General features: G+C 44.9%; 3 protein-coding genes across 4 annotated transcripts; all 3 read right to left on the minus strand.

The window, feature by feature from the left end:
- Positions 1-290: 290 nt before the first annotated feature.
- On the minus strand, positions 291-2279 carry rps15 (ribosomal protein S15). Its single transcript, XM_076021037.1, has 4 exons — positions 2168-2279; positions 1702-1787; positions 1241-1475; positions 291-448 (listed from the first exon to the last, which is right to left on the minus strand). Exons 1-4 carry the CDS (start codon positions 2168-2170, stop codon positions 335-337), a joined length of 438 nt encoding a protein of 145 aa, XP_075877152.1. The 5' UTR covers positions 2171-2279; the 3' UTR covers positions 291-334.
- A 1102-nt stretch (positions 2280-3381) lies between these two features.
- Positions 3382-10323, minus strand: cnn2 (calponin 2). 2 transcript variants are annotated; one of them, XM_076021039.1, is made up of 7 exons: positions 10164-10323; positions 7596-7717; positions 7089-7155; positions 6650-6787; positions 6383-6499; positions 5294-5440; positions 3382-4487 (listed from the first exon to the last, which is right to left on the minus strand). In XM_076021039.1, the coding sequence occupies exons 1-7, from the start codon at positions 10212-10214 to the stop codon at positions 4182-4184; spliced, it is 948 nt and encodes a 315-aa protein (XP_075877154.1). In that variant the 5' UTR covers positions 10215-10323; the 3' UTR covers positions 3382-4181. The 2 variants fall into 2 exon arrangements, with proteins under 2 accessions (XP_075877154.1, XP_075877153.1); XM_076021038.1 differs by having other exon boundaries at positions 6383-6787.
- A 2213-nt stretch (positions 10324-12536) lies between these two features.
- Positions 12537-17657, minus strand: crsp7 (cofactor required for Sp1 transcriptional activation, subunit 7). The gene is made up of 3 exons (XM_076021041.1): positions 17326-17657; positions 16225-16299; positions 12537-16122 (listed from the first exon to the last, which is right to left on the minus strand). Exons 1-3 carry the CDS (start codon positions 17395-17397, stop codon positions 14452-14454), a joined length of 1818 nt encoding a protein of 605 aa, XP_075877156.1. The 5' UTR covers positions 17398-17657; the 3' UTR covers positions 12537-14451.
- Between the last annotated feature and the right edge of the window lie 302 nt (positions 17658-17959).

The following is a 17959-nucleotide window of genomic DNA, read 5'->3' on the forward strand; positions in this document are numbered from 1 at the left end:
ATTCAATACAACTACATCCGAATGTTACTCACCCGCATTACCCATCATAAAAACCTATGAACGTAGACAAGGTTCAATCACACACACAACGCAATGCATCTCTGTGCATGACAGTTTCATTGCAACCACTCCAATACTTTATTTCAATACTGGCGAGTAGGTTTTCTAGTATTTATCACAAACCTGTTCTCATTTACTAACCATCACAATAAAGTGACTCATATGTTCCAGCTTCCAATGTATACCCCATATGAGTGAATCAAGTGTGACATAAAGCAAAGCAAACAACCTTTGGGGCAAACTTTTTTTTATTTATACAAAGAATACAGCCATTCTACTTCAGAGGGATGAACCGAGAAGAATGTGTAGCTCCGATACCAGGGCGACCGTGCTTGACTGGCTTGTAGGTGATGGAGAACTCGCCCAGGTAATGGCCACACATCTCAGGCTAAAGAGAAGGAAAATTAAAGTTAAACCCTTTGTTGAAAATACATGTGAAAAATATTCAGTTGCCAATCACAACCCAGGACTAAATGTCATTTAAAAAAAACAACCCTGCTTTTAGCAAGCCCAGTGGTTAATATCTTGAGTGCTTTCTGTCAGCTGGATTCCAGTATTTTCTGTTTCACTGCACCCAAGAACCCAATTTTAAAAATCAGATTTTAAAGCTGTTGTGTTTTTTCAGACAAAGTCACAGTTGTCACACTTAGTGTGTCTAAAATTTGTTTTGTTTGTTACAGTTTTGGTTTGCACAACCGTCCATTACTACAATTTCCTCAATGTATCATGCGCATACCAAATTGACCATCTGGAAAATAATTATGGTATAATATATATATCTTACAACTTGAATTCATTGTGTATGGTGAACTAATGGGTTAGAAGTAATAGCCACAACTGTAAAACTAATCATGCACGAACAACGTTGCAAAAGCAGCAGGTATACAGAGGATCTTTCACATGCAAAGTCACCATTCACTCAAATTACATAAAACATTGCTGCCACAATGCAGTCTCTGTTTCATCCACACTGGCATATTATTAAATGAAAAATAGACATTTGTCAGACAAAGGTCTTGCCTGATTGGAGATTAAAAATACAAAACTTGAGTTGAGCCCCAAGACCCTTACTGCAATCATTTTTACAAAGCTGCAGTATCAAAGGTTTATCTGAAGCCCACATACCAACTTCTGTGGAGTTTGATTCAAAAACTCTTGCGCGCACACCAATGTACCTCACCTTGATTTCAACCTGGTTGAAGGTCTTGCCATTGTACACGCCAACCATGGACCCGACCATCTCGGGCAGAATGACCATGTCCCTCAGGTGAGTCTTCACCACCTCTGGCTTCTCCATTGGGGGAGCCTCCTTCTTGGCCTTACGCAGGCGCTTGAGGAGAGACTGTTGCTTGCGGCGCAGGCCACGGTTCAGCCTCCTCCTCTGGCGGGCGCAGTACAGCTGCATCAGCTGCTCACTGTACATTCAACATGGTGACGGTTAATAACGAGGCAATAGGAGTTGGTCACAAAACAAGAGCGCGTGTGCCATTATCTAAGAGCGCGTGTGCCATTATCTAGCATGACTAGATTGAGGTTCCTAGACCGAACCGTCTGATGAACCACATATTGGAATAATCGTTTGTCACTGAGAACCAACAAAATAGAGTATGCTTTGGATAAACTATTACTGTTCAAACTTACTAGGACATGTCCAGAAGCTGGTCCAGGTCCACACCTCTGTAGGTGAACTTCCTGAAAGTACGCTTCTTTTTGATCTCCGCATCCGCCTGGAAGATGAAATGTATTCCATATTAGCACCACAAGAAAAACGAGCGCACATACCTTTACGTGTACACGGGACGACAATGTCCCTTAACCAAATCGTGCTTTTACTGTAAAATGTTAGGACAAATTACTGTGGTTTAAAAACACAATTACACATTACAACGAGCATAGTTAGCTTAGCCACCGGCTGTCATAGCCTAGGCTAATTCAGAATGTATAAATATGGCTCTATCTTGCTTTTTCAGGTAAAATTTCGACATGAATAGTCGGCGATGCACATAATGTGTCGTGTTATTTCTCAAGCTTCCACAAAGAGGAGACGGCGGGCTCAGATGTATATAGATTACATTTTCACAAGCTTCTCGATGGCTAAAATACCTACCATCTTGCCAAACGCTCTTGGGAAAAGAACGCACCAAAGTCTCGCCCCAGCAAATATCGCGCGATTTAAGACATATCCGGTGGCGTCTCCCAGCAGTTGTCCCAAATCTAAACAGCAGGTGGTACTGTTGCCCTATTATTTTGTAACTCACGCACAACTACACGGAATTGCCAGAAAACGTGTTCGTCCGGATACCGTCGAAATGAAGCACACTGCTGTTTCAGTTCGGTATAAATACGCGAACGGACATTAGTTGTTTTTGTCTCAAGAATTGTCTCCGTAATTGATTTTAAATTATTTTCGACTGTACAGTGGTTTTTCTTTGTTGTTCGCTCTTTGTTGTTCACCACTGCCATTGTGAATTTCTCTGTAAACAAATAAACTTCATTAGATTTAACCCAAAATACATTTAAAATGTAATTGAATTTTCATATTAAGACGTTTTAAAATGAATGCTGAGGAAAAACAGTAACAAATATCTTAAATATGATTAAACCCGAGTTATGTTGCCTCTGTGCAGTTTCTCAACACTTCCTGTTTCGTCTTCAATGGCTGTGTTTTTCAACCATTGTGCTGCGGCAGTAGTGTACCGTGAAACAATGTCAGGTGTGCCGTGAAAAATTATCAAATTAATTAGTCTTAAAATATATCTATATATTCCATTGTCGAGTGACTGTGCTTTATAAGGAATGTAGGCCCACTTTTCCTCTTAATTCCTCCCAAGATCAGGTTTGTGTGCGTCTAAACGGGCCATGGTTTCACAATGCGTGAGTATAAATATACATTAAGAGACTATATGGCCCTTAATAGGCTAACAACTGTCATTTTATAATATTTTTGATTGGTGGTGTGCCACGCGGTTTTGTTTTACAATGTAAAAAAAAATGTCGTGGCTCAAAAAATTATGAAAAATACCGGTCTCGTGTAATTTGTTGACAATTTAATGTAGGACATTACATTAAACCTTCCTTCCCAAAATAGAGGAACATGTTATATTGAAGTCATATTTTTTATTACACCATAATTCACAAAATGTCTCAGTTGCAAACATTATTTTTTTCAAATGCACATCGATAATCCAGGTCCAACACTAAATGTAGCCGAGTCAATGTACAGACTCCCATTTAAAAGGGAGAAGAAAAAAAACAACATATATGCATAAATAAAGAGCAATTTAAATGAGCAGTTTTACCAGTTTTAGGAATGAATTACTTTTTGTTTTTGTTTTTTTTAAATCCAGTATTTTTGCTTGGAATGTAGAAAACAACTCGAGTATTATTCTTTCCCTCCCCCATTGCCTCAAATCCAAAGGCAACAAGGTCAACTCCAGTTGGGCTGGTTATGCAAACAAAGAAAACATCTCCCATTAAAACGTAAAAAATACAAATGTAGAGGAACAGAAAGTGAAAAAAGGACTGAAAGGGTTAAAAGAAAATCCTTTTTGCTCGATCGTCTGCCTGAAATAAACAATTTTAATTCTGCATATACAGACAAAACTGAAGGAATCAGAGAATGAAACCTTCTGGAATGATGCCGTTTACTATAAACACTGAAACAAAACTTATGACCTTTAGGATTAAAATGAGTGAACTGCTTCTTACTGAATGGTTGACAACAAAGAAGCAAATGTTTCCTTTTAATTTCGCACAGGCCTTGAACAGGGAGGATGGAGGAATCTCCCTTAATTAATCAGTGGAACAGACTGGACCTTGGCACATTAAAAAAAAAAAAAAAAAAAGCCAAGCTGAAAAATACGCTGGCTTTTGTGGTCACTTTAAATACAAAGATCACAGAAACATAGTTTATCATATGTGTAACATTGCTCTACCACAAATCAGGCTACTAGGACAGTTTCAAACAACACTAAAAAAAAAGGGTGTGACCTAAAAATTAAAGGGGATCAACCTCCTACAGATATAAAAATAAACTGCCTGCCTGAGGTTTCACTCGCAGGCGATCCCTCTTTTATGTAACCTGCTTCCCTTCCTCAGCACCCTCATTTCTTTCCATCTTGTTAATAATCTGTTCCATCATCTTGGTACACCCGCTCCTCTTCCTGGTAACCTTGGTAACCCTCGTCCTGGTAATCCTGGACATAGTTGCAGGGCATAGCAGCCCCATTTTGGTCGTCTCCCATTGCTTTAGGTGTTGCACAGTACTTGGAGTCGCAAATCTGCCGGCCCAGGCCGAAGTTCTGGCCGGCCTGGTTGGCTCCCTCAGCGGAGCCCATCTGCCGGGACATGGTTGAGTTGTCACACTTTTCTGAGCACAACTTCTGGTCATAAATGGCCCGCCTTGTTCCTGGCGCAGTCATCCCAGCCTGATATCCAAACAGAGGGGGGGAAATGAAGAACGAGTTTAGAAGAACTAATTAGATCGTGAAGATTTCAATCGTGAATTCACTAAAAATCCACCTTGTCAACCGTCAAAAGGAAGTTCTTCTAATCAGTTTTAAAACTGCACAGAATTCTATGAGCCATCAGCTTCCTAAAAAAAAAAAACAGGAAGCAACTGTTGCTAAGTGATTGTAAATAAAACACTATCATTTTTTTTCTACTTTTATTGGGCCAATTTTAAACCCCTCATTTTGAGATAGGCAAACTAAAAAGTGTTGCTATAAAGGCCCAGAAAAAGTTGATAACAAGAAGCAACCTACAGAGCTAACGCAAAAGAGATTAGCAAGGATGCAATCCAGTTGTGACCGTTTCCTAACAAATGTGTAGAATGTTTGCAATAAAAAGAAAAGGTTATTCCAACTACTTCCCAGGGTTAGCTTCACCTTCCCAAACACTTTGTGTGAGTTCTTTACTAGTTGGGTAAACAAGATAGAGCCAAAGGATTTATGAAATGCCTCACCTGGTATGCTAGGCTACTTAGTTTGACATTTAAATCTATAATTCCCGTTTAGAACTTGAAAGACGGAAATGATAAAACTGAACTTGCATGGCTGAGCAAGCAGGTTCAAGTGTCAGTTGCCTTTCAGCTCACAGCATGGTACAAGTCTACACATGAACCTTATTTACTGCAGCAGCGTGAGGGCAGAGAGTGAGAGGTGCCATCGAGGCACTTTTCCACTCGAGACCGGCAATTCTAGATTTACGAGGAGCTAGGAATGTGTTGCAATACCTGGCTCGCCCCCTTGTTGGTGCCCATTTGCAGGCTGATGGTGGTCTGGTCCATGGGGGGCTGAATCTGAACTTTGGGGTCGTAGAGGTGTCTCCTGGTGCCGTAAGCATTCATGCCCGTCTGACTGGCACCCTTGTTGGTCCCCATCTAAAGACAAAAGCACACAATTAAAAAAAAAAGGAATCAAGACAAGAAGAAAACAAGACGGTTCCAGTGTCGCATAGCATCACGTAAGTGAACTCCATGGAGTTTTTACCAGTGCCGTCATCTCACTGCTAGATGAGAGATCTCGACACTCATGTGGTTTAGCGACAGCTTTGACTTAGGGGCCCTGAAAAGTCTCACCTCTGCGAGATAGCACCAGAAATAAACTAAAGTGTTGGTGGCTGTCAGAACCAACTGAGCAACAGTTTGCAGAGTGAAGAATATCCTAACTTCAGTACAATTAAGTAATGTTCTCAAATATTCTTCATATGGAAAGTGGATGATTTTATGCACCAAATGCATTTTTCCAAAAAGAATAACTATTATACTGTGATAAAATAACCCAACCCAAGGTACCACTGATGGGTGATTGCATTTAAGTCTTCTAGGATAAGATGCTAAAGTGTGAAGACTACAAAAAAAAAACTGATAACTGTCCCACAAATATCAAAAATTGACTGTGGAATGGTTTCAGCTCTTCCAGCAGGAAGTGAAACTCTCCTATTTGTAGGAGGGGATGTAGCTAAAACCTTCAGTGTCCTGTTACAAAGCCGATTCCTTTTTCTCATGTTTGTGTCACCATTATTTATTCGTGGTTGAGCGAGTGTGAAGACTTGATGTCAATGTTTAACAGTCTTTACTTGCTTATTCATGATGCAACGGCGTATTGACATACGGCCAACCTTCATGATGGGATTTCCCTCTTCCAGGTCATTTTTTTCCCCCTTAAGAGCAATAATTAAATAAGCAATAAACCCAATTTGCAAAGCAGTTGGTAAGTGTTGGATGTCTTGGATGTCTCCACTTGTGCTTCAAATGAATCTGGTGTCTCGCGTCAGGCTTTCAACAAACACGCATGTCGATTTGAAGCGAGACGATACACACCTGCAGTCCAATGACACATTCTCCCGCCTTCAACTTCTCCTCATCGAACACCCTTTCCTGCTTGTCTGCATACTTCACTCCGATGTCCACTCGTGACTGGCAGCCCTTAGTCTTAGCCTGAGAGAGCAGAGAACGGGTGTCACGGCTTGTGAACGTGGACTGAGGTGAATCCAGGGACAATCTTAACGCCTTTGGATATGATTTAGCGCTGTACAAATACAAGTTGATTGATTGAAGTTGAATCTGTCGAGGATTGTCATGACCCACCATGTTGGCGAGCGCCAGCAGTGCCGTCTGCACCTGCGTCATGTTGCCGTTCTCAAACAGGTCGTTGGCTTCGAAGATGTCATAGGGCTTCAGGCCGTAGCCGATGATGGCACTGATGAAGTTGGTCAGGTTCTCCAGCTGCAGCGGCAAACGGGCAATTTAAACCAGGTGAGTGCGTCATCCCAGTAATTATTCAAGCTCACGCGCCATCATTCCTAAAGCCGTAGCGGCTCTACCTCACGGCAGCGACACCACTGTCGCAGGCAGAGCACGCCTGGGAAAATCTGCAGTATAACAGTGATTCAGTGCACTGACATCAGCCGGGCTTTTGTTTACGCTAGTCATCGTGGAACAAAAGCCAAGCTCTCAAGTGCAAACATCTAATTAGAGCCTCCGAGGCCACACATGGATTTGGTCGAGGGCGACATCGCCGTCTCACCTGGTGCCAGTTCAGTGCAGACTGGTTGATCTTTTTAATGGAGCCTGGCTGAAGGTTGTTGATGAGCCTGTGAGAGAGTGAGAGAAAGAGAGTCAATGTAATTCTGGAACCTGTGAACATACCAGGGGGAAAAGATTACAATCGAAGTCTTTGATTCTACAGTTAACATTTGCACCCTGTGACCGTGCTTTGCATGTCTGTGGTTTTTCTACTTTGACACTGACCATCTGGACTTCTTGACTTTTCACCTGAGCATGATGCACGTCACACAAACCAATTTATACTTATGTCCTGTACTTTTGCCTTGTCTTTTATCTTGCTGCTGCGCTACCGTTGTGGCTCAATTACTGTCTGAAAGTTGCTATAGATGGAAAATTATGAAAAGCTGAATCAATTTTTCTAATACACGAATATGGGTCTAATGTTGGAGCTTCAAGCATTTCCAGACAGCAGACTGGGTGACTGAGCCTGGCTCAGACCTTTGTGCCATTCTAGAGTTTTACTTACTTGCACAGAATGATTCCATCCTTCAGACCCTTCTGGAAGTCAGGCCCAATGGAGTGACCCGTCACATCTTCAATCCAGCCCCTCAGCTCCTCTTCCTTCGACAAGTCGTACTTCTGTACAATCTGTAACAACGGGATGTAGTTTTAATGTTTCCACAGATCATTTTTTTACACACTGGGTCATGGCAACATTGATGCTAACAGTCATGGCCGTTTGCTATCACATTTCACGGCCACTCCTGGGTTTCACTCCACTTCATCACTGTGCACCGCACCTACAGAGAAGGTTTTGTCTTTCCCTAATCTGTACAAACGCAAGGTCACCGACACACACCTCTCTGCGCACACACACACGGATATCCTGTTTGGTAAACCTCTGCCCCCCCCCCCCCCCCCCCACGCCACGCCCCAGAAATACAGGAAGACCGTTGCTGAGATGAGGAGGGGGGCATTTTAAAGGCGCACAAAGCTCCACTGTGGAGGTGTTAGTTACTTCAAGCACACAGGCTTTTTTCTTTTTTCTTTTAATTGATGACTGAAGTGTGAGAAACATTGGCTCTGAGAGAGGCTATTCAGGAAGCACATTGTGGGCACGTAAACAACCGTAAAACCTGCTGCGTGACAAACTGACTGCGAGCCCAACAGGCAAGAGATTTCTTCTGCACCACTGATGGATAAGGTGTCGTGCGAAGCCACAACCGGTGAACAATCTCCCTCTGTCCCGAGGCCAATGAGAGGCTTGAACCCACTCTATGAACATTCGCCCTGGTCTCTAACCATCCTGCAGCTGGTTGTTCTCTGAAGAAGAAGAAGGGAAAAAAAGCCATCCTCTAATTAAATCTCCTTCGTAGGGTTATCCCCACATTAAAACACAACGGTGGAGACTTTAACTACACCACAAAGGGTCCTGCAGATGTTATTCCCAGCGAGGAGCTGAACTCAAGGAATTTAGCCTGGCTAAAGTCTGAATAAAAAGTTTGCGGCAAGGGGTGCAGAGCTCTTGCGGAAATGCTCACACAATGCCCAAGACGTTTTTCCTATGGCAGCTGGCTGAGCTTAAAAAGTTGGGACATGCCTGCCAGGAATGATTTCCTGTTTCAAAGGGGAAAAGAAAAAAAAAATGGGGGCAGGGGGAGAGTGATTCCCAAAATGCCTCACATTTCTTGGCAAAGGTTACGTCACTGATAGCAGGAAATACCATTCAAATCAGCGGCCCTCTTCAAGGCCACCAGTCAGGGGGGGTGAAGCCAGATTATTTCTTTGTGTTCCATTTCTGGAGTGATGCGAGGAGGGGACTTGACACCGCTTGCCCACCCACCCATCTTTTTTTTTCTGTCTCAACGCTTTACAAGGCTGCAGCCAAGGAATGCGTGAAAGAAAACAAACAGCTGAAGGTTAGGTAAAGAAATGCTGGTAGGCGTGTGCGTCTGTGAGCACACACACACAAAAGGTAGGAGAGAAGCTCCCCGAGGTGGAAAGAAATGAACTTTTTGCCCTCTGAGAGAGTGCTCGTTAAACAGTTTCCACACATTTATTCCACTACACATATAGAATGTCCTTATGGTTTTTCAGCTATGTACAGTATTTCCAATAACGACATGCACAGAATGCAAACTGAGTCACTGTTGAGCCAGAAAACAATCTGGTTGATAAATGGCATTTTGCAAACCTGAAAGAAGTTTTACAAGTGCCAGTGCCAATTCCTGTTTGGAAGGAAGATTCTGAATGCGGTCTACATTCTGCACCAGAATTCAGCAAACGACTCTCACCAATAAGTTAGAAGAGTGAAAGATCGACCTTGGATCAGAACTCGAATCTCGTCAAAACTTAAGAAAAAGAAAAAGAAAAAAATAAAAGATTCTCCGGTTTCTCAGAACTTGGCGCACGTATTTTTGCAAACAACACGGTTCCCAATTGAGGCGGAGGACGGACGTTGTTTGGGCGAGCCCAGTTTCGTGGGTTTGCTTTGGAGCTTGCACGCACACTGATACAATCTGACAAATAACCAGAGGAGAACGCAACAAAAGAGTTTAGAGATGTGGCCAAATTAAAAAAAAGAAGTGAGGGAAAATGTGGGGAATTCCGCCGCGCACGCGGATCGACGACTCGGACACCCGGAGACGATCCGTAATGAAAGATTGGATGCGCTTTCAATTGAGAAGCTAATGAATGAATTACATTATCTGCTAATGGGGGTCACGCTCCTGGGGGAAAGACGGATACGTGTTTTTTTTTTTTTTGTTTCTTGCTGTTGCCACCGCAGCGTTCTCCCGGCGGGGCAACGCCCAGAGCGCCTTTAAAGTTCGGCCAAAGACGTGAAAACAGAGAGACAGCGGCGATGTAAGATCCCCGGAGGCCAACTGCGCACTTTAAATGGCTCTGACGGAAAGTTGGGGAAACTGCTGAAAATGCGCCTAAAATTTTGCCTTCACGACGGATATTTCTCTCTTTGACGACAACCTGTCTGTTCATTTGGGTACACCTTTCGACCAGGATGACTGGAGGTCAGGAGGGACAGAGGACAAAATCAAACTTAATCAACTTTAAGTTGCATTTTTGAGGAACCTACCTTGTTTCTAACCTCCGCCGATAATCCGTACGAAGGACCCCTGGATGACATGTTTTGATTTGGCAGTTGGCGTGCAAAGAGAGAACTGAGGATGAGAAAAGCCTGTGTTAAATTGTCCTGACTTTCTCTTTCAATGAAAAGACAGCAGACTAAATACTTCCTCTCTGTTTTACGGCCGCCAATTAGAGCGTTTATACCAAAGAGGGACCAATCAGGAGACAAGAGAGCTACCCACCCCTTCACTGGACCTGAGGTTCCTGCTTTTGTTTTTTTCCTAACCAGTCTTCTGCAGTTTCTAAAGACATGAAGTAGTGAGATTTATCTAATGTCAGCTAAGACCTCTGGGTTATTTAGCTAAATAAAGTTGGTACAAATAAAACATGAAGGTGAAATTGATAACTCTACATAGGCCGTGTGTGTGAGTGTGTGTGCGACTGCAAAACACTTGTTTGTCTTTATCTGTCCCTGCGATAAATTGTCAACTAGCCCAGGATGAAACTCATACAATAAGTTCCAGCAGGAACACGTGTGACCCTCAGCGAAAGAGAAGTGTTGAGAGAACTGTATGTATGGATGTAGAATTAATTAGGCTTCTTCAGAACTGAACTAAAGAAGCCTTTCAGATGAAAAGTAAAACATCTTCACGATTGCGAAAACAAGTCCAATTGGCCTAACTTAACCCTTGTGCTTTAAGATGACCTGCATGACTGAGAACCTTCACAGAAATATGCATGTCTGGATGTTGCTATTTAAAAAGTGGGAATGTTTCATGGCTTAACAAAGTATGTGGTGCAACCGTTAAAACGTGACAAATAGCTGCAGGAATGTTGAATACGCCATTGGAGATTTCACAGCATGAACATAAATTAAAGTGAAGTTCCACTTGAGAGGCAATCTCGTGAACCACAAATACAGTTCTAGTGTCAGCGAAAACGGAAGCGTACGTGTGGGAATTCTCTTGAACTTCCTCGAACGCTGCTCAATGTTGCCGTTCATCGATCCCTGGCTCCACCTTTCCCCCATTCTTTTGCTTTAAGTCGTGATTGAAATCAAAAAGTCCTTATATGGAAGGAAACTTCCCAGATTCCTGAATGGTGGGAGTGATCCGTTGGTCCCACCCTGCATACCAGACGAGTAGTGGACCAGACAAACTTTGGTCGCACTTTTTTTGAGTCACTGGCGAAAGAAAAAAAAACAAAAAAAAACAGGGGAACTCATGTAAGTGCGGCGAGCTCTTGTAATGACGTAATGTCGCTGCTATGGCAGCCTCGATAAAAGAAGTCTTGACACAACTTTGACCGGATACATTTGCATATTAATAACACCGAAACATGATAACTGTGGAGTTTGTTCACAGCCTTGAAGTGTTGGCTCAGGGGACTTTGACAGGGTCAACGGGGGCTTTTCGTCCTCTCATTTCAGGCTCGGATGCGAGAAGTCGTGGTTGATTATGAAAAACTAAATGGAAAATGTTCCAAAATGTCGAGTCGAAGCGCTGCTTCAATTAGAGGAGCACGTGTCTTCCACGGAGAAAACAACTCACATTACATACCAGCTTGTTTTTTCCACACCAGACATAATCTGGTTAGCGACAATGGGCCCACTTGTGCTGATGAATCCTCCTGAGTATGACGGAGTAAAGAAATCACCAGAGATGAAACAAGACTGCGTAGAAAGATTAAATTTAGCATGGGAGGAAATTTCATCTTTTCGAGTGATTAGCCTGCGCTTTAAATCATACTCTGAACAACCCAACAGTACTGCACCCACAGCGTTTGCGATCTAATAGCATCTAATGGCCTCGTCCATACGGGCGTGTGTGATTTTGATTTCTACCACATTTTTGTATTAAATTATAGAATTTTTTTTTTTTTTTTTTAATTACTAGAAAAATCCAACGGTTCTGTGTGCACACCTGTCACTTGACGTATGTCGCTGCTCATTGATCATTAATGACGACCCTGAACAGATTTCAACCAGACAAGTTGGACTTTTTCCCAGAGATGTGTTTAGCCTGCAGGTGTCTTTGCCGACTGCACGCATGCGTGACTCATTACAGGTGTGCAAGAGGACTGATTCAGTCTATTACTCATCCTGATCAGTGTGACGCCGACGCCAGCGAGCTGAATTACTGGCAGCGTGACGAACGACCACGGATGAATCCCTTCACATTCTGCTGGTACCATTATTTTATACAGAGGAGAAAATAACGACTTTTGCACCGCCACATGGCCAACACGTGTAATTACAACGAACCAATGGCAATTCGTAACTTAATCCATGAAGCTAAAAGACAAACAGCTGCAGCGAGTGAGTTGGGGGTTTATGACAGCAGTCTACAGGTGAGTCGGCACTGTAAAAGAGTCAGTCAGCTGCTTTAGATCATTTTATTTTTCAAACAACTGAGAGATGTTAAACACTGAACAAATAAAGATGCCCCAGTCAAAACTCCAGAACACAGGTTATCAACCAGTTGAAGCACTTTTTTCCTTTATTGCCAGCTGTTGTTGTGCAGTTTCTCATCGTCTGCAACTCCGCCCTCGCCAGATCAGTGTGTACAAAAAAGTTAACAGGAACGGTTCATTTAACAGCGACATATCCATCCACGGATTTGGAACTCTCGCACATAAGCCTGGCTCTGCGGAGAGGGGGAGGCAGGGCGAGGGCACGCGGTGGGGTTCATGTGGAGGCAAATCCAGATTTACCTTTTTATTTACCAAGGCACATTGGTAGGGATGAAAGATGAAAGAAATATATGGACAGGCTGCACAGAAGCCAGTCTTCTTTAAGTCAGTGAGAAAAAGTAGAAGTGACTCATGAGTTGATGAAGGAAAAAAATAATCAGATTTACTAAGCAACATAAAGACGATATCTGGACTATCGCCACTTTCTCTATCTCCCTTTTATGGTGGCTGGATTGGCAAAGAGAAAACAGGCATGAGGAACAGAAGTGCGGCAAGCCTCTCCACCTTCCTCGAGTCTCCAGAGCAGCTGCGGAAATGTTGAACAAGTCGAAAAGCTGAAGTAAACACCGGTGACTAGCGACTCTTGAATAGAGAGGAAATGGCCAACAAGTGGGAAACTGCATTAGAAGTCTCAATCCTAGATATTCACTAACACTGTATAGCTTGCAGACTGCAAAGGAAATCCAAAAGGCAAAACAAAATCTAAAGGAATGAAGTAAAAGTGAGTCCCAGCGTTCCAACATGTATTCTCGTCCATATGTAACAACTGTTTGGTCTAACCTGAAGATCCTTCATATTGTGTTGTAGAGAACATTTCTGTGTTTCTGCAAAATGATTTGGAAACCGGTACCACACTACAGTGATGAAACTGGCAAGCCGAGAGTTCCTCTGGAATACTGGGGTGGCAGCAGCATGCGAGAGCTCCGAGGTGAGACAGAGAGAAAGCAGGAGGCTGAGTGTGGAATGTTCATAGCCGAAAAAGCAAGAGCCGCTGTCAAAGACGGTAAAAGCATTCTTATGCCTTTTCACATCAAACATCAGGCTGACGAGGTTGAGATGCAGACAGAAAAAAAGACAAAAAAACTACAGGTTCGAATGACGGGATGAATGTCCAATAAATGAACTGCTTCAAATAAATAGATGTAATATGTGACAACAAATTTATAATTTACTCTTTATATCTGACATAAAGCTTGTGGCAGTGCCCATCGTGTTGCAGCATCGCACGCTCTGGACACACTCAGCTCTGCCTGTGCGGGATGAACTTCCGTCTACAGCGCTCTGGGCACCAACGTGGCGCTCCGGACAGCGCCGCTAAACTCAGCCTTTCATCAAATTTAGTGCACAATCTGACTTTGCCGTTAGCATCCTGAAGGTACGGAAAGCAAAACAGCATCATCCCAGCTGAGCTGACACAGGAACGATTGAGAACACGAAGAAACTACATCACAAAACCATTTCTGATTATCTGGGATGATCCTGCGGTCTCTTCCGGGGCCTTCAGCGTTAGACGCAGCACTGTGCAGCTAGGGCCTCCTCATTCCTGTGGCTTTCAGTTTGAAACATAAAACAGAAACAGCCCTGGGTATCACAAACTCAACTAATATTTTAATATTGGCTCTTTTATATTCCCAAAATCCTATAGATTATCACAGGATGAGGCATGGGCCGCAAGTTTAGCAGGCCTGGCGTTTTTTTCTTTTGTTTTTTTTTCTTCTTTTTTGCCAAACTCACAGTGGACAAACAAAATCACAAAGAATTTCGTCTCTGCATGGAGACAAACAAAAGGAGTGAAAAAGGACTGCAAAGTGTCCCAAACCCCCTCAGTCTAGGCAAACATATGGCAGGATGTTCAACTTGCTTTCATCCCCATGAGGGTCCAATGCTATACACTCTGTCCAATCATACCAGGTGCCCTTGGTGTCATAACAACCGTTCACCCCTGGCCAGCGCTGCGTGTGTATTCTGTCCAAGTCGTCCTCTGTCAAGTCCCGGCTGACGCCCGGTAAATCCGCCACCGATGTGTCCGTCTGCAGAACGTGTCTCTCCCTCGAGTCCTTCACCTCCTGTTCCTCCCTTTTCAAATACTCGGACATGAAAAAGTGAGCACTGGGGGCCTGGACCCCTGACGACGTGAGCACGTTGCTCTGAAGGTTCAAGTAGGACTGGATGATTTCATTCCTGGACAGCTCCTTCCAGTTGGTTTGATGGAAAGGGTTGGAACCAGGACCCGGGGCAGACGCTGGGGGCGGGGCGGGTGACTCTTGCACAGTGCTGTCAGTTCTTTGCCTAAACTCAGCGGGTTCGGGAGGGGGGCCTTCATCTGTTTGACAGGAATCTCTGTGTACCATAGGTTTGATCTGACCCGTGACGGGGTCAAACGTCAGCCTTCGTTCTTTTAACCGCACTGGCTTGGTAGCGTCCTCTAATTTCTGGCCGTCCAAATTGACAGAGTAGTCTCTTGATCTATACTTCCTCCTTTTATGGTCCGAGTTGGGGACCAGCGTCCCGTCTGCGTCGTCGGACGCAGACACGGCTCCCTCTGACGTCGCTCTATGAAGTTCCGAGTTGTGTGGAGGGTGAGAAAGCGAGGGGGAGACGGACGGGGACTCCAGTGTCACAGATATGTCTTGGGGTGGGCAGAGAGTGGAAACCTCCGAGGAGCCGGGCCAGTACGCCGAAGACCTGTGAGAAGAATGTGGCAGCTTGTCAGCATGAGAGGCTTGCGAGGCTACAGGCTGGGACGAAGACAAGGGGGAGTCCCTGGAGGCGGGGCTGGGCACAGATGCTGCTTTTGGTGCATAAGCTGAGGAGCGCTTGGTCGTCGAGTCTTGCTTCACACTCCTGGGGCTGGTGGTGAGCCCACGGGGACTTTTGGCCTGATAATACCCTCCGCCTTCGTCCAACCTGGCCTGCTGCTGCATCACGGCGACTTTAATCATAGACGACGTGCTGGGTAGTTTGGCCACTCCAGGGGAACTGGGGCGAGGCTTGACGGCATTCACCGGAATCCTGCTCATTTTATCGTTGTCCAGGTGCTCCAGTCGGGACCTGTCAGGGGACTGGACAACTGGGTGTTCGGGTGGGACGTCAGGACTGCCCGCAATCCCATTGGTTGGCGGCGGTGAAACAGAGTTATCGTACGTTGACATTTTGAAGACCTTGTTGGGCAGGTGAACTCCGCTGTCTCTGTGCTCGGCTCGGCGCTTGCGGCCGCTTGATTTCTCAGCTTTGGGCGAGTACGTGTTGTGGACATCGTTTCTGAGTTTGACTTCTGGCACACTCTTAACTGACACGGAGATGTCGGGGGGCAAGGGATCGGCGCGGCAGGGATGGGAGCTGCCATTGGTGGAACCGGGCAGGCTCGGAGCCGCGGCCGGGCCGGGCTCGATCAGTTTCTGCCAGTTTCTCAGGAGTTTTTTAGCACGCTTGGCAAGGTCTTCATCCTTGGTCTTCTTCCTCACATCATTGATTAATTTTCCTAGTCGAGTTTCCTACATAAACAGAGTTGGTGAAAGTTATAAATGAGGTGAGCAAAACAGACAAGTGAAGAAAGCAAACAACAACAAAACTCAGATGAAGTGAAGTGAACTTACCTCAAGAGCTTCTTTGGTGATGGGATACTTCTCCAGAGAAGTTATTACATCCAGTACAGCCACCATGTCGCATATCTGCAGGTAAGAAAGAGACAAGGATGTTTACATTGTGTGCGGTTGGTGCCCCACAGCCATCGTTATTACATCGTTGATTTAGCTCAGTTCAACAGAGGAATGTCTGCAGCTGAGGCGGTGTCAAACTGAAACAGCCGTTAATAGCCGTCTCGGAACCTACAAGAAAATACAAAAGCTTCTTAAGTAGAATCAAGTTTTCTGTTCATGTCCACGAGTGGTGGCTTCTTTGAGAACATGGTGACAGTCTAGCTTATTAGTCAGCCCTGAAAACATTAGCTCGTCCGTCTGCTTGTCGTCGACTGGCCGAAAAGTAAAAATGGCAAAGTGTCAACTCCAGGAACTGTTACCATCGCAGCAGTTGCATTAACTTAATATCAAGGCAAACAAAACAAACAGAGTCCATAAGCGAGTTCTTTAATAGGCAACCAATTGCCGTGCTGTCGTGAGAGTCTAGCAATGCTAAAGTATCAGGAGATTTACCTGCGTTGGGTTCTGCTAGCATCAGACGCTAACTAACCTGGGGAGGAAGGGTCCGACTAGTTCTGAACGCCTAGCCATACGAGCTAGGAACGAGCTCATTAACTCCCACACTTCGGTGACGCTAACAAGCTATTAAAATCATAAAACGGCATAAACTAAAAACGCCCACGGGATAACGGGATGCGTTTAACTCACAGCCAAACAGGTGTTTAGGGGCAACATGCTGGCGTTTCGGCCATCAAAGCCATTTAATACTATAAATCCGCTTGGACTCTGTGGCTAGGCTAACAGCTAGCCGCTAACGCTAATGCCAACCGAGGCTCTCAGCAAGTGGGGGCTCTCGCTAAGCTATCATGCAAGCTGTCAACTCGTGAGCCCAAACGACTTTTTGGTGTTTCGCGGACACATGACACGTCCGTGCACATTCAAACCACAAACTATGGGCTTGAAAAGAAGCTAAAATGTCACCTGCGAGCAGCCCTGTCGAGTATTTTTGTCCGGAGAGCGAGCGCACGAGCTAACACCAGCCTGCTAGCCGTTACTCACATTGCTCTGACTGTCGATGGCCTGCAGCAGCCGGTCCTTCATCTGCTGCGGGGTTGCTGACACCGTTGTCATTGCCTGTTCGGTGCGATCCGGAGGATGGAGGGAGGAATCCTCCGAAATAGAAACCCGGCGACGGTGGAGACTCAACGGCCGGCGCGGTCACTCGTCAAGTGCCCGCCCAGCATTATTTTCCGTCGCCTGCGAGGTGGACGTCCACATATATTTTTTGCTTTCTCACATGGGGTGGGAAATGCGTGCGCTGTGTTGGCCGTCGCCCGCTGCCTGCTCGGCGCTCTAGCAACTCACTACCAGCTGCGGGATCTCTCCACGGCCTACTGTTGCATGCTGGGATACGACGTATGCGCCGCGACGTTCTCGCGTCACCGTGTAAACAGCGGGCGCCGCCGGCGTCCACCCACACACCCGGGTATACCTGCAGGTGAAGTGGAGGGTGAACCCGAGTAGGTGTAGCAGTAGGAGCAGTAGGAGCAGTAGGAGCATTCCTTATCCTCCTGTCGACCGTCCCGCTTCGCTGTGGAGAGGATGGCAGTTGGACAGTGACACCGCCACGGTTGTTTTTGTTGTTGTTGTTGTTTTTTGAAGAAGAAGAATTGTTAATATCAACCAAGCATCA

Source organism: Nelusetta ayraudi, unplaced genomic scaffold (assembly GCF_046127955.1).
Source record: "Nelusetta ayraudi isolate G7.1 ecotype Tasmania unplaced genomic scaffold, CSIRO-AGI_Nayr_v1 ptg000011l, whole genome shotgun sequence".
Taxonomy (NCBI): domain Eukaryota; kingdom Metazoa; phylum Chordata; class Actinopteri; order Tetraodontiformes; family Monacanthidae; genus Nelusetta; species Nelusetta ayraudi.

Coding starts and splice junctions, on each gene's coding strand:
- rps15 (XM_076021037.1), bottom strand. Junction 1,476..1,701: donor CAGCTTCTGGACATGTCCTA/GTAAGTTTGAAC, acceptor TTGAATGTACAG/TGAGCAGCTGATGCAGCTGT. Junction 449..1,240: donor TCAACCAGGTTGAAATCAAG/GTGAGGTACATT, acceptor CCTTCTCTTTAG/CCTGAGATGTGTGGCCATTA.
- cnn2 (XM_076021038.1), bottom strand. CDS start 10,214: ATGTCATCCAGGGGTCCTTCGTACGGATTATCGGCGGAGGTTAGAAAC. Junction 6,788..7,088: donor CTGCACTGAACTGGCACCAG/GTGAGACGGCGA, acceptor TTGCCGCTGCAG/CTGGAGAACCTGACCAACTT. Junction 4,488..5,293: donor CCAACAAGGGGGCGAGCCAG/GTATTGCAACAC, acceptor TTTGGATATCAG/GCTGGGATGACTGCGCCAGG.
- crsp7 (XM_076021041.1), bottom strand. CDS start 17,397: ATGACAACGGTGTCAGCAACCCCGCAGCAGATGAAGGACCGGCTGCTG. Junction 16,300..17,325: donor CCATCGACAGTCAGAGCAAT/GTGAGTAACGGC, acceptor TCTTACCTGCAG/ATATGCGACATGGTGGCTGT. Junction 16,123..16,224: donor TCACCAAAGAAGCTCTTGAG/GTAAGTTCACTT, acceptor CTGTTTATGTAG/GAAACTCGACTAGGAAAATT.